This window comes from Rattus norvegicus, chromosome 4, assembly GCF_036323735.1.
Source record: "Rattus norvegicus strain BN/NHsdMcwi chromosome 4, GRCr8, whole genome shotgun sequence".
In the NCBI taxonomy this organism is placed as follows: domain Eukaryota; kingdom Metazoa; phylum Chordata; class Mammalia; order Rodentia; family Muridae; genus Rattus; species Rattus norvegicus.
In genome coordinates, this window is record NC_086022.1 from 79,734,901 (window position 1) to 79,751,143 (window position 16,243).

At 34.7% G+C, this 16,243-nt stretch overlaps 1 protein-coding gene across 2 annotated transcripts in view; it reads left to right on the forward strand.

Moving 5' to 3' along the window:
* Nucleotides 1-16,243, forward strand: part of Stk31 (serine threonine kinase 31) — a 95,616-nt gene that overhangs the window by 33,431 nt on the left and 45,942 nt on the right. For both annotated transcript variants that reach the window (XM_039108132.2, NM_001191971.1), the window contains exons 12-15: nt 12,696-12,875; nt 13,327-13,443; nt 13,795-13,914; nt 15,379-15,510. In XM_039108132.2, coding sequence (XP_038964060.1) covers nt 12,696-12,875; nt 13,327-13,443; nt 13,795-13,914; nt 15,379-15,510 — 549 coding nt within the window. The remainder of the gene's footprint in view (nt 1-12,695; nt 12,876-13,326; nt 13,444-13,794; nt 13,915-15,378; nt 15,511-16,243) is intronic.

Consider the following 16,243-nt stretch of genomic DNA (forward strand, 5'->3'; position numbering starts at 1 on the left):
TCTTAGCCATTCTGATTAGTGTGAGGCGGAATCTCAGGATTGTTTTTATTTGCATTTCCCTGATGACTAAGGATGTTGAACATTTCTTTAGGTGCTTTTCAGCCATTCGATATTCCTCAGTTGAGAATTCTTTGTTTAGCCCTATAGCCCATTTTTAAATGTGGTTATTTTATTCTCTGGAGACTAACTTCTTGAGTTCTTTGTATATATTGGATATTAGCCCTCTATTGGATATAGGATTGGTAAAGATTTTTTCCTAGTCTGTTGGTTGCCCTTTTGTCCTAATGACAGTGTCCTTTGCCTTACAGAAGCTTTGCAATTTTATGAGGTTCCATTTGTCGGTTTTTGATTTGGTTGGTGTTCTGTCCAGGAAATTTTCTCCTCTGCCCATGTGATCGAGACTCTTCCCCACTTTCTCTTTTACTAGTTTCCGTGTATCTGGTTTTATGTGGAGGTCCTTGATCCACTTGGACTTGAGCTTTGTACAGGGTGATAAGAATGGATCAATTTGCGTTCTTCTACACGCTGACCTCAAGTTGAACCAGTACCATTTGTCAAAAATGCTATCTTTTTTCCACTGGATGGTTTTAGCTCCTTTGTCAAAGATCAGGTGACCATAGGTATGTGGGTTCATTTCTGGGTCTTCAATTCTATTCATCTACCTGCCTGTCTCTGTACCAATACCACACAGTTTTTATCACCCTTACTCTGTAATACAGCTGGAGGTTAGGGATGGTGATTCACCTAGAAGTTCTTTTATTGTTGAGAATAGTTTTTACTATCCTAGTTTTTTTGTTATTTCAGTGAGTTTGCAAATTGCTCTTTCTAACTCTGTGAAGAATTGAGTAGGAATTTTCATGGGGATTGCATTGAATCTGTAGATTGCTTTTGGCAAGATGGCCATTTTTACTGTATTAATCCTGCCAATCCATGAGCATGGGCGATCTTTCCATCTTCTGAGACCTTTGGTTTCTTTCTTCAGAGACTTGAAGTTCTTGTCATACAGATCTTTTACTTGCTTGGTTAAAGTCACACCAAGGTATTTTATATTATTTATGACTATTGTGAAGGATGTCATTTCTCTAATTTCTTTCTCAGCCTGTTTATCCTTTGAGTAGAGGAAGGCTACTGATTTGTTTGAATTAATTTTATATTCAGCTAATTTGCTGAAGGTGTTTATCAGGTTTAGGAGTTCTCTGGTGGAATTTTTGGGGTCACTTAAGTATACTATCATATCTGCAAATAGTGATATTTTGATTTCTTCCTTTCCAATTTTTATCCCTTTGACCTTCTTTTGTTGTCTAATTTCCCTGGCTAGGGCTTCCAGTACTATATTGAATAGGTAGGAGAGAGTGGGCAGCCTTGTTTAGTCCCTGATTTTAGTGGGATTGCTTCAAGTTTCTCTCCATTAAGTCTGATGTTGGCTACTGGTTTGCTGTATATGGCTTTTACTATGTTTAGGTATGGATTTTGAATTCCTGATCTTTCCAGGACTTTTATCATGAAGAGGTGTTGAATTTGTCAAATGCTTTCTCAGCATCTAATGAAATGATCATGTGGTTTTTTTTTTCTTTGAGTTTATTTATATAGTGGATTACCTTGATGGATTTCTGTATATTGAACCATCCTTGCATCCCTGGTGTGAAGCCTACTTGATTGTGATGGATGATCATTTTGATGTGGTCTTAAATTCAGTTTGTGAGAATACATTGATATTCATAAGGGAAATTGGTCCAACGTTTTCTTTTTTTTGCTGGGTCTTTCTGTGGTTTAGGTATAAGGGTGATTGTGACTTCATAGAATTGGTAGTGTTCATTCTGTTTCTATTTTGTGGAATAGTTTGGAGAGACTTGGTATTAAGTTTTCTACGAAGGTCTGATGTAATTCTGCAGTAAACCCATCTGGTCATGGGTTCTTTTTGGTTGGGAGACTTTTAATAATTGCTTCTATTTTTTTAGGAGTTATGGGGCTGTTTAGATGGTTTATCTGAACCTGATTTAACTTTGGTACCTGATATTTGTCTAGAAATTTATCCATTTCATCCAGATTTTCCAGTTTTGTTGAATATAGGCTTTTGTAGTAGGATCTGATGATTTTTTTTGGATTTCCTCAGATTCTGTTGTTATGTCTCCCTTTTCATTTCTGATTTTGTTAATTTAGATACTCATTCTGTGCCCCCTGGTTAGTCTGGCTAAGGGTTTATCTATCTTGTTGATTTTCTCAAAGAACCAGCTTCTGGTTTTGTTGATTCTTTGCACAATCCTTTTTGTTTTTACTTGGTTGATTTCCAGCCCTGAGTTTGATTATTTCCTGCCTTCTACTCCTCTTGGGTAAATTTGCTTCTTTTTGCTCTAGAGATTTCAGGTGTGCTGTCAAGCTGTTAGTGTGTGCTCTCTCCAGTTTCTTTTTGGAGGCACTCAGAGCTATGAGTTTTCCTCTCAGCACTGCTTTCATTGTATCCCATAAGTTTGGGTATGCTGTGCCTTCATTTTCATTAAATTCTAAGAAGTCTTTAATTTCTTCCTTGACCAAGTTATCATTGAGTAGAGCATTGTTCAGCTTCCATGTGTATGTGGGCTTTCTGTCCTTTTTGTTGTTATTGAAGATCAGCCTTAGTCTTGGGTGATCTGAGAGGAAGCATGGGATTATTTCAATCTTCTTGTATCTGTTGAGGCCTGTTTTGTGACCAGTTATATGGTTCATAACTTATGTTAGTTTCCCTCTGTCTCTATTTAGTTTCTGTTTGTGTGATCTGTCCAATGATGAGAGTGGGGCATTGAAATTTCCTATTATTGTGTGAGGTGCAATGTGTGCTTTGAGCTTTAGTAAAGTTTCTTTAATGAATGTGGGTGCCTTGGCATTTGGAGCATAGATATCCTGTGTACAGCAAAATGCTGGGTCCTGTTTACATATCCAGTCTGTTAGTCAATGTCTTTTATTGGGTCCAGTGATGTTGAAAGATAATAGGCACCAATTATTATTGTTTCCTGTTATTTTTGTTCTTAGAGGTAGAATTATGTTTGTGTGGCTATCTTTTAGGTTAGTTGAAGGATCTTTTTGTAGGGTTTATTTTCCCTCCTTGTGTTGGAGTTTTCCATCTATTATCCTTTGTAGGGTTGAATTTATGGAAATATATTGTGTAAATTTAGTTTTGTCATGGAATATCTTGGTTTCTCCATGCATGGTAATTGAGAGTTTTTGCTGGATATAGTAGCCTGGGCTGGCATTTGTGTTCTCTTAGGGTCTGTATGGCATCTGCCAAGGATCTTCTGGCTTTCATAGTCTTTGTTGAGAAGTCTGGTGTAATTCTGATAGGTCTGCCTTTATATGTTACTTGACCTTTTTCCCTTACAGCTTTTAATATTCTTGCTTTGTTTTGTGCATTTGCTGTTTTGACTATTATGTGATGGGAGGGATTTCTTTTCTGGTCCAATCTATTTGAAGTTCTGTAGACTTCTTGTATGTTTATGGGCATCTCCTTAGGTTAGGGAAGTTTTTTCTATAATTTTGTTGAAGATATTTACTGGTCCTTTAAGTTGGAAGTCTTCATTTTCTTCTCTACTTATTATTCTTTGGTTTGATCTTCTCATTGTGTCCTGGATTTCCTAGATATTTTGGGTTAGGAGCTTTTTGCTTTTTTCATTTTCTTTGACTGTTGTGTCAATGTTTTCTATGGTATCTTGCGTCTATGACTCTTGATCTCTTTTCTAGATTTTCTATCTCCTTTGTAATATCTTGATTTCTTTATTGTTTCTATTTCCATTTTTAGATCCTAGATGGTTTTGTTCAATTCCTTCACCTATTTGGTTGTGTTTTTCTATAATTCTTTAAGGCATTTTTGTGTTTTTTTTTTTTTTTTTCTTTATGGTCTTCTACCTTGTTTACTTGTGTTGTCCTGTATTTCTTTAAGGGAGTTAATTATATTCTTCTTAAAGTCCTCTAATATCATCTTGAGATGTGATTTTCAATTAGAATCTTGCTTTTCCAGTGTGTTGGGTTATCTAGGGCTTGCTGCAGTAGGAGAGCTGGGTTCTGATGATGCCGAGTGGCCTTGCTTTCTGTTGCTTAGGTTCTTACACTTGTCTCCTGCCATCTGGTTATCCCTGGTGTTAGCTGGTCTTGCTGTCTCTGACAGTGGCCTGGCCCTCCTGTAAGCCTGTGTGTTAGCACTCCTATGAGACCAGGTCTCTTCCGTCAGGTTCTGGGTACAGAGAGCTTTGGCACAGGGTCAGGTTCAGGCACAGAAGGAAACCAGAAGTGAGAATTATTCTTTTTAGCTCTATAAAAAATGTAAGTTGTAACTTTGATAGGGGTTGCATTAGATCTGTAGATTGTTTTCGGTAAGATATTCCTTTTACTTGTTACTATTTACTATGTTAATCCTCTCCTACCTATCCATGGGCATGGGAAATCTTTCCATCTTCTGATATTTTCCTCAGTTGCTTTCTTCAGGGAGTTGAAGTTCTTGTCATACAGCTCTTTCACTTGCTTGGTTAGAGTTACACCAAGGTATTTTATATTATTTGTGGCTGTTGTGAAGGGTGTTGTTTTCCTAATTTCTTTCTTAGCCCATTTACCATTTGTATAAAGGTGAGCTACTGATTTCTTTCAGATAATTTTATATCCTGTCATTTTGCTCAAGTTGTTTATCAGGTGTAGGAGTTCTCTGATAGAATTTTGGGGGTCACTTATGTATACTATCAAATCATCCTTGAATTGTGATACCTTGACTTCTTCATAATATGTAACCCTTTGATCTTTTGTCTTTTTGCTCTAGCCCAAGTTTTAAGTACTATATTGAGTAGATAAGGAGAGAGTGGGCAGCCTTTTCTAGTCCCTGGTTTTAGTGTGCTTCCTTCAAGTTTCTCTCTACTAAATTTGATGTTTGCTATTGTTTTGCAGTATATTCCTTTCATTATATTTAGGTATGTGCCTTGAATCCCTGATCTTTCTAAGACTTTTAACATGAAGGGGTGTTGTATTTTGTCAAAGGCTTTTCCAGCATCTAATGAGATGATCATGTGATTCACAGTTTGTTTATGTAGTAGATTACATTGATGGAATTTCATATATTGAACCATCCCTTCATTCCTGGGATGAAGCCTAGTTGATAATAATGAATGATGTTTTTGATGTAATTTTGAATTTGATTTGTAAGAATTTTATTGAGTATTTTTACATCAATGTTCATAAGTGAAATTGGTCTGAAGTTCTCTTTCTTTTTTTTTTTTAAAGACTTGTTTATTTTATATAGTTGAGTTCAGTGTTGCTGTCTTCAGACACATTGGAAGAAGGCATCAGATCCCATTACAGATGGTTGTGAGCCACCATGTGGTTGCTGGGAATTGAACTCAGGACCTCAAGAAGAGCAGCCAGTACTCTTAACTGCTAAGCCATCTCTTTAGCCCTCTAAGATGGGTTTTTAAATAGTTTCTTCTGTGAATCAGTCTCTTACACAATAAACAACGGCAACAACAAAACACTTCTGTGAAGTTCTCTTTCTTTATTGAGTCTTTATGTGGTTTAGGTATCAGGGTGTCTCTGTTTCTGATTTGTGGAATAATTTGCAGAGTATTGACATTACCTCTTCTCTGAAAGTCTAGTAGAATTATGCACTAAAATCATCAAGCCTTGGGCTCTTTTTGGCTGTGAAGCTTTTTATGACTGCCTCTATTTCTTCAGGGGTTACGGGACTGTTTAGATAGTTTACCTGATCGTAATTTAACTTTGGTAAGTGGTGTCTGTTTAGATTTTCCAGTTTTGTGTTTTGTGGCTTTTGAAGTAAGACATAGTGACTTTTTTAATTTCCTCAATTTTTGTTGTTATGTCTCCCTTTTCATTTCTGATTTGTTAATTTGGATACTGTCTCTGTGCCTCTTAGATAGTTTGGCTAAGGATTTGTTTTTCTTGTTGATTTTCTCAACCAGAGTTGATTTTTTGTTTTGTTCTCTTTGTTTCTAATTGATTTCAGCCCTGAGTTTGATGATTTCCTGATGTCTACCCATCTTGGGTGTGTTTTCTCCTATTTGTTGTGGAGCTTTCCGGTGTGCTGTTAAGTTGTTAGTATGCGCTCTCTCCAATTTTTTTATGAAGGCACTTAGTGGTGTGAATTTTCCTCTTAGCACTGCTTTTACTGTGTCCCATAAGCTTGGGTATGTTGTGCCTTCATTTTCATTGAATTCTAGAAAGTCTGTATGATTCCTGTAGAAAGGCTTTTTATATTTTTATAGCCATCTCTTTCTTTAGGTTATGGAAATTTTCTTCTAAGATTTTGTTGAAGATATTTTTTGGCCCTTTGTCCTGGGCATCTTCTCCCTCTTCTATGCCATTAGGAGTTGCTTTATGGTTATGTTCATTTAGCAGACAGAATAGTACTAGGTTCCCCCAGGGCAATGTTGTTTCTAGTTTCTGGTTCTTGGCTTCATTAAACAGTGTCAGGCATAAATTTCACTTGCTGGGTGGTTTTTAAATCTAACTAAAATTAGTCAGTTATTCCCATAATATATATTTGTGTCATTGTTGTAACAGTATATCTTGCAGGCTGGTTGTAAGTTACAGGGTTTATTTTCTTCTCATGTATAACACCTTCTAGCATTATGAATGCTAATTTGTAGTGGTGAAGCTTCTAGTTAGGCACCAGTTTGATTTCTCCATGTTTGAACACATAAGTAAGTAGTGTTTTCAGCCATAGGTTCTTACCATCATGTTGTGGAAGGCAACCAAAACATTAGAAATAACTTGTAATGTTTGTGGGGTCTGTGGATCCCTTTGGTCAGTGACTGCAAGATGTAGCTCATTTCTGGTATTAGGGCTTTTTCTTGGTATTATAATAGCTAGTTGGGGCATTGCCTTTCTCATTATTTGGTAACTCACTAAATTTCCTTTTATCTGTTTTAGGAAACTTACAGTAGTCATGTTTTTTCAAAAGACCTTTAGTGTTAGTTATCCTTCTGCATATTCTCTCCTTTATCCTGACCTCCCTTCTCCTTTCTCACTTAATCCTCCCATTCTGGTTACCTCTTTATTCTTTTATACCACCGTATTCTAAATCATCTTCCTTAGAAGATCCCTTTCTCCCCTTGTGTCATCAATGATACCTAACCTCTGTGGATAGTCTAAATGAAATATCTAAAGCTTAAAAGCTAACATCCAAATATAAGAGAAAACATGCAATGTTTGTGTTCTTGGGTCTGGGTAATTGCACAAAGAATGATTTTTTTTCTAGCTTCATACATTTATCTGCAAATTTCATAATTTAATTTTTGAACAGTTGAATAATGTTTCATTGTACAAATAAACTATAGTTGCTTTGTCTGTTCATTAATTGATTGACATCTGGGCTATTACCAATTTCTGTGTGTTATGAATAGAGCAGCAGTGAACATGGCTGAGCAGCTCTTTCTGTAATAAGATGTAGAGTTCTTTGAGAGTGTGCCTAAGAGCAGTATAGTTAGATCTTATAGTAGATCTATTTCTTCCTTCTAAGAAACCGCCATACTTACTTCCATTGTGGTTTATACCAGTCTGCATTCCCATCTGCAGTATGAAGTGGTCCTCTTCCTCCACACTCTTGCTAGCATCTGTTTTCATTTGTTTTATAAATTTTAACTGTTCTGACTGTGGTGAGATGGAATTCTAAAGTTGTTTTGATTTGCATTTCCCTGGTGGCCTAAGGACATTGAACATTTTAATAAAGTGTTTCTCAGCCATTTCATCTTCTGAGAACTCTGTTTAGTTCCATATCCCATTTTGAATTGGTAAATATATTTTCCATTCTTTAGGAAGAACTTCATTAAAAGATAGTGTCTGTCCTTTGGTGTACAGATGCTTTCTTTTTGTTACTGTTTTTTAAGCTTGTAACGTCTCTCTTTTCATATCTGATTTTATTAATTTGGATCCTCTCTCTTTTGGACAATTTGATAATTGGACTGAAAATTTGCCTATCTTTTGTCCCCCAAAGAACCAAGTTTCATTGGCATAACTTTCCTGGACTAAAATGTATCTATTCTACTGTCCTGACTACTCTAGGCATACTAGCTGGCACCTGTCTATGTAAACTTTGAGAAGGTGAATATGAAGGTCTAGAACACTTCCAGTATGTTATTCTAGGTGTTGTGAGCATTTTATACGTGCTATATAGGTTATATGAAATGTATGTAAAGTTTCATTCATTAAATTAACTATCTTATTTAACCTTTTTACTTTAAAATTTTGATTCTTGTAATCTTTTAAAACATAGACACATTATGCAGCTGTCAAAAGTATTTTCTCTGAGCTTAGGTTTATAAGATTTTTAAATTAGATTTTTATTTTTAACTATTCCTATTATTTTATTTTAAAATAAAAGTTTATATTATTTTATTTTATATTAGTTTATTGTAAAATATTTTAACTATTCCTATTAGATTTTTATTCTAATTTTAACCTAACTGAATTTTATTGTAAATTGATAAGTACACAATACAGAACCTTAATTGTTGATACCTCTGTCTTCCACTTCCCTGTCCTGTCTCCCAGAAGGTCTTCATTTGGGTAACAAAAGGCATAGGACAGATCATCACCTTTGTTAACAGTGCCACCTTCTGAAGTATCTTCTGAAGGACTGACTTGTCTGAGGCTGTTCTATAGTTAACTACTTTAAACAGAAAGCATTTACTGTTTATAAAATAAAAGGAGAGGATAGTAAATACATAAGATAGTAGTAATACTTTGACTCATAATATTTAAAGCAAACACTATATTTGTAAAAAAGCATTTTCTTTAAGCTTTATAAGCTTAGGTAACAATTTTTCTCATTTTCTTTCTTATCTGATTGGAAGTACAGTAGGTTTTCTCAGAGAAATGCCACCAGAGATGTGTCAGTATTGTGTCATGAGGACTAAGTAGCAGGAATTCTTAATCTTAGGGGACTGACATTATATTTAGTTGGTCTTTGAATGAAATGACTCTGTATTCCCAAGTTCTAATCTTTATTTAGGCTTAGTATTTGGTTTGATTAGTGCATCATTTTTTAAGTTTCTTTTTCTGTCTGACATCTGTCTTAGGTTTCTTTAGCTGAAAATACTTTAGTGTTGCAGAGCTGGACATTAATGTACTCATAACATGACTTTTTTTCACTTTTGTATTTTGGGATAAAAGTTTAGTTTTATTTAAAAATTCTCTTCTTAGTTTTCTTTTTTGTTAGTATATTGTATACATTTTCTTTTTTTAAAACCTTAAATATTTTCTTTTTTAAAAAATTGCTTCTTCTTTTTAAATAAACAAGTTAAAAAAGACTCCTAAAGCTACAAAAAGTTAACTCAAAAAAGCTTTTATCCAGGGACTTTTTATGTGTTGGGGGCAGGGTTGGTATGTTTGGATAGATTCTTGTTATGGAGCTTAGTCTGGGCTTGAACTTGGGATATGTCAAGAATATACTACCACATTCAGCTATATATTCACTTTTCTTTTCTCCATCTTTATTAAATTGGGTATTTCTTCTTTACATTTCAATTGTTATTACCTTTCCTGGTTTCCAGGCCAACATCCCTCTGACTCCTCCCCCTCCCCTTCTTTATGAGTGTTTCCCTCCCCATCCTCCCCCCATTACCATCCTCCCCCACAACAATCCTGTTCACTGGGGGGTCTATATTCACTTTTTGAATTGTCTTACATTTAACACACTAATGTGTCAATTTTTTTTAGGGTCAAACTTACTTTTAGTTGGTAGCTTATTTGATCATGTCTATAATTACTCTTTGATTAGAACTCATTTCTGTGATCTTATTTCTGTATCTTTGTCAAGTTTTCTTCTCTGTTTTTATTTTTATTGATGTCTCCCCTTTGTGTCTTGATTTCTTTCTCCAAATCATCAGCAGAACAGCCACAATTGTCTGGGACTTCAGTTACTGTTTATTCTGTCTATTATATGATACAGTTAAATAAAATAGTTATTTTCTAGTTTGTGTTTCATAATTTGTTTGGCATTTCTTGTCTTCCATATGTGGAATATTTTCTGTAAGAAAGCTTTTAAAGAGGTCTTTTTGGAATAGGCTTTATGGGTATTAAATGTTTTAGGGGGTCTTATTCTAGTTTCTCATTTAAACAATTGTTTTGCTCTTTATGAAGTACTAGACCTGAAAGCTCTATTGGAAGTGTAGTTAGTGAAAATCTTTCCCCATTCTGTAGGCTGTCATGTCTGAATGAAGGTGTCCTTTACCATACCAAAGCATCTCCGTTTCATGAGGTCCCATTTATTAATTGATTTTAGTTCCCCTATGAACAATTTTCTGTTTAGGAAGTCTTTTCCTGTGCCAATGAGTCAAGGCTATGAATCACTTTTTCTTCTGTCAGGCTCAGTGTATCTAGTTTAATGTTGAGGTTTTTGATCCATTTGCAGTTAAGTTTTGTGCAAGGTGATAAGTGTGCATCAATTTGTATTATTCTACTCAGCACCATTTATTGAAGATGCTGACTTTTTTCCAGTGTGTATTTCTGGCTTCTTTATAAAAAGTCAGGTGTCCATAGGTGTGTGAATTTATGTTTGTGTCTTCATTGGATTCTCTTGATCAACATTTCTGTTTTTGTGCCAATACCATGTTGTTTATTTATTTTTATTTTTTAGACAGGGTTTCTCTGTGTAACAGAGCCCTGGCTGTCTTGGACTCATTTTGTAGACTAGGCTGGCCTCAAACTCAAGGAATCTGCCTGCCTCAGCCTCCTAAGTGCTGTGATTAAAGGTATGTGCTACCGCTGCCTGGGTTCCAGCTAGTGGTTTTGTTACCATAGCTTTGTCATGTAAATTAGGTTAGGGATAGAGATAACTCCTGCAGTTCTTCCCCCCCCCCCCCCCCCCCAGCTGAGGACCGAACCCAGGGCCTTGTGCTTTCTAGGCAAGTGTCTTTTCTTAAAGATTGTTTTAGCTATCCTGATTTTTTGTGTTTCCATATGAAACTGAAAACTTTTTCTCTTTTTCTTTTTTCTTTTTTTTTTTCCGGAGCTGGAAACCGAACCCAGGAAACTGAAAACTTTTAATATTTGACAAATTGTGTTAGAATTTTAATGTGGATTGTGTTGAATCTATAGATTGCTTTTAGTTTGATGTCCATTTTTGTTATATTAATTCTACTGATTCATGAAACTGGAAGACCTTTCTGATATCGTCTTCATCTTTTTTCCCCAGTGTCTTAAAGTTTCTATCATACAAGTTTTTCACTTGCTTGGTTAGAGTTACCCCAAGACATTTTGTATTATTTGAGTCTTTTGTGTAATATGTTGTTTCCATGATTTTTTTCTCATTCTGTTTGTCATTTGTATATATGAAGGCTACTGATTTTTGTGAGCTAATTTTGTATCCAGCTACTTAGCTGAAAATGCCTATCAACTGTAGGATTTCCTTTGGAGTTTTAGGGTCATTTATGAATACTATCGCATCATCTGCAAATGAAGATACTTTGACTTTTCTAAATTTTATTACCTTAACCTTCTTTAGTTTGTTATTGCTCTAGCTAAGGATTCATGTGTTATATTGAATAGGTACCGAGGGAATAGATCAATCTTGTCTTTTTCCTGATTTTAGTGGAATTGCTTTGAGTTTCTCTACATTTAACATGATGTTGGCTATGGGCTTGCTGTAAACTGTGTTTATTATATTTAGGTTTGTCCCTTGCATCCCTGATCTGTCCAGGCCTTTTATCATGAATGAATGTTAAATGTTGTCAAAAGCCTTTTCTGCATCTAATGAGATGATCATGTGCTTTTTGTCTTTCAGTTTATTTATATGGTAGATTCTGTTTATTGATTTACATATATTAAACCATCTCTTCATCTCTGGGATCAAGTTTACTTGATCACAATGGATGATCTTTTGATTGTATTCTTATATTTGTTTCGTAAGGGAAAGTATTCTGTAATTTTCTTTGTTGGATTTTTATATGATATATATATATATTCTATTTTGTGGAATAATTTGAGGAGTATTGGCATTGACTCTTTGAAAGACTGGTAGGCTTATGTGCTAAAAATTTTCAGGCCCTGTAAAGGTTTTGGTTGGGAGACTTTTTTTTTTTTTTTAATTAACTTGAGTATTTCTTATTTACATTTTTTTTTATTTATTTTATTTTATTTTATTTTTTTTAATTTACATTTCGAATGTTATTCCCTTTCCCGGTTTCCGGGCCAACATCCCCCTAATCCCTCCCCCTCCCCTTCTTTATGGGTGTTCCCCTCCCCGCCCTCCCCCCCACAATCACGTTCACTGGGGGGTTCAGTCTTAGCAGGACCAAGGGCTTCCCCTTCCACTGGTGATCTTACTAGGATATTCATTGCTACCTATGAGGTCAGAGTCCAGGGTCAGTCCATGTATAGTCTTTAGGTGGTTGGGAGACTTTTAATCACTGCTTTTATTTTACTAAGGCATATAGGTCTTATCTGCTTTTGATTTAACTTTGGTAAAAAAAAATTATCTTTTAGATTTTTCCAATTTAGTGGAGTATAAATTTTTAAAGTATGCTCTTTTGATTCTCTTTTGATTCTCTGGATTTCCTCTGTGCTTGTTGTGTTTTTTTTTTTTTATTTTTAATTTAGTTTATTTGGATATTTTCTTTTTGCCTTTCAGTTATATTTATCCATTTATTTTAAAAGAGTAGGCATTCAACATCATGATATTTTATCTCTTAGATCATATCACAGTGCTTAAATCCTAACGTTGTCTTTAGGATTTAGCAACTTCTTTAGAATCAGTGTATGGGAAGGCCAAAGAAGGAACTAACTCTGAAGAAATACTCAGGAAGTTTTATGACTGGCAGTGTACCAAAAGAGAAGAGTTCGCCAGTATTCGGAGTGAGACAGAGGCTTCTCTGCAGCATCTCGTGGCATGGTTCCAGAACAGCCAGAAGGTAAGCAGAGCTCCAAATTAGCAATGTTTATGGAAGGAAGAAGCAGAGATTGCATGTTTGTTCTCATTCTGTTTCTTTCTTGTTCAAAAGCTGGCATGATGTGTTTCTAGCTATCAAAGTTAGTACAGGGCAGTCAGGATTTTTCATCACCATTGAGTCAGATTGTTGGTTTTATTATATAAAAAATTCATCTTGTTTTTGTTTCTATTTTTCTCTTTCATTTGAACTAGCTACTTGCCTTAACACCGGTTTTCTTTAAGGACACTGTGCTTATGTATCTTTTTTGTTTTTGTATTTAAGTTTTATGAGGGTGGTGTATCTATGTTCTTTTCACAGAATTTTCCTTTTTCTGTTTTGTCCATGGTAGAGCTTTATGTGCTACTCCAGGTACAATGAATGCTAACTGAATTACTTAATTGAAATACCTCATGTTTTTATTTTTGAAAATAAGGTTTTTGATCTGTCTTTGGATGAACCACTGACTTCAGAAGACATGATTGGTAATATTGATGAAATTCTAGAGAAGACTGAGTCATGTGTCTGTAAAGAGCTAGAGCTGTCTCTCATTGTGAGTAATGATGCTATGTATTATTAAATAGATCTTGTGGGGTTTAGAAGACTTGATTTTAGAAGTTGTTGCTGAGAGACAGTTTCTAAAAATAATAGTGTTGAAGTTTTATTTACTGCTTATGCTTTTATTTAGAATGTGATTGTCCTAAGATCCTTTCAGACAGCTTCAGAAAGAATTCATGGCATAATTAGGATAACATTTTGCCTATGAGCATCCATTGGTGTTGGTATTCTGTCTAGAAAAAGATTTGAGAAGTATTTTGATATGATAGAGCAATTATCAAAGATGTTTTCACTTTGAAGTATATTGTTTTAACTATTTTGTTGTTTATGTTATAATTTCATCCAGGAGCAAGGTGTTGTAGACAAGGAGATTATTTTAAGTACATACAGTCAAGTGCTTCAAAGGATCCATTCTGAGGAAAAGTTTATTGCCACCATGCTGTCCAAGTATAAGGACAGTGTTGAGGTTGGATTTTGCTTTCTCTGATTTGTCTAATGAATTGATATTTTGTGTTTCTTAACGTGTTGAATTTTTCTCAAGTAGCTTAATATCCAGTGTGTTAATTAGTACTCCTAGAAAAATGGTATCCCTTTGTGGTCTGTATAATTGACTTCACTGTAGAATATGAATGGTGATTTTGTTGATAATAGACATTTCACCGAATCTTGGAATATTTGAGTTTCTTATGAACTAAAATATCTTTGTCATCATTTTCTGTGTTAACATATTTACTATAGAAAATTTACTATAAACAGGAATTTGAAAAATAAAACATTGTTTTTGATACTTTGAGTGTAAGAGATAGTTACACAGAATGTGAATGGGCGCATTCATTCATTGATGAGTACACACATATGCTCTGCATTTTGTTGTCCTGTGAAGATATTTTTAATAACTTTATAGTATATTATGAACATTTCCCCATTTTCAAATGATTTTAATTCTTTCATAAATATATAATATTATTTAACCTTATAATGTTATGTTGGATATTGATGTTGCTTCTATTTTTTTTATCATGTAGATAATGCTTTATGTATCTTTGAACATAACTTTATGTATAATTAAAAACTACCTTTTATTCACCTGATGTAATAGTTGTCTTGGAGGCTTGCTGCTGAATAAGCTCTTGTGAACTCTGGCTTTTTCAACTCATCTGTTTTGGCTCAAACTCCTCTGCAAGATGATTGATTTAATCTGAGTTCTTTCAACTTCTCACTGAATTACTCTGTATGGCCTCCAACTAACTCTGGCAGTTTTAATCTTCTGGCTCCTTCTCATTCGCTGGTGCATTCTGTCTTCATCTGTGTCTAGCTTGTTCTCTCTGCAACCTGTATGTAAAACACTAATCCCCACCCCCTTTCTGCCTGCTTTTAAGCAGACTCTCTTTTCTCTTTGTTCTCCTGAGAGTTGGGCTTATCCTACCTCTTGACTCATTTTGTTAAACTGTTCTTTGATTCATCACTTTGACTGCTGCTCCTTAAACTAGAAGTCACTTTGTAACATGGCTACTTCCTTCTACCAGCTTCTACATATATCTTCTCAGACTCCTATACTTTATAATTTTTAAATTAAAATGAATGAACATTATGAAACTTGATACATATTATCAAACCACTTTTGAGAAGAATCATTTCAGCTTCAATTCTCACTATAAATTTCTGTATATATTTATGTCAGCAGTATGTGTCTAATTTCATGTCTCAGTTGAATTGAAGAGTATTTCCTTTGGTACCTTGAGCACCAAACCTGTGATTCTTCTAAATAGAAATAGGAACAATTAGGAAAATCAGTTGATAGCATTGCTTTTTTAGAAAGTTATGGAATTTTCTTAATATTTACTCTAAACCCAGGCACTCATAAAATAATGATGTTTGGTGACTGTTGTTTCATATGCTTGAAAATATGGTAATTCTTTTTCTCATATAGTTTAAAAAGCAGATCATTGACTGTTTAAATAAGAGCCCCAGTGTGGATTACTTGCTATCCATTAAGAAGACATTGAAAGGCTTAAAAGCTCAACTGAGATGGAAGTTGGTTGAGAAGAGTAATTTGGAAGAAGTAAGGAAAAAATTCTTCTAGCTAATGTGTTCACTTTGATTGATCTATTTTATAAAGCCGTGCATAAATACATTCTCTAAAACCAGAGACCCATTGTATTCATATTTTGTGTTATGTGCTTTGATAGTTTAAAATTTGTATTTTCATTACATTATTTAGTGCACATGTGCGAATGTATGGGTGGCCTGTATCACTGTGCACATGTGGATGCCAGAGGATAACTTGTTAAGAGTCAATTATTTCTTTCCACCATGTGTGTCTCAAGAATTGAACGCAGGTCACTTGACTTAGAGGCAAGTTCCTTTATCCACTGAGCAATCTTACAGGCCCAGTACTTTATCTTTGTATATGGAAATAATTTGAAATGATAATCATACCGAATACATGTCTCCCATGCAGTCAAATATTTAACAACTTAAATGTTTTATATTCATACATTGATTTTTAGTAACACAGAAATTGTAGAATAAAATTTTCAATGTTTTATTTCCTCTGGACTGTTAGAATGTCTGTTAAAAGGGGAAAAATATCCATAGGAAGGGATATGGAAGCAAAGTTCAGAGCAGTGACGGAAGGAATGGCCGGCCATTCAGAGCCTGCCCCACATGTGGCCTATATATATTTAGCCACCAAAACTAGATAAGATTGATGAAGCAAAAAAAAAATGCATGCTGAAAGGGACCGGATATAGATCTCTCCTGAGAGACACATCCAGAGCATGTCCAATACAGAG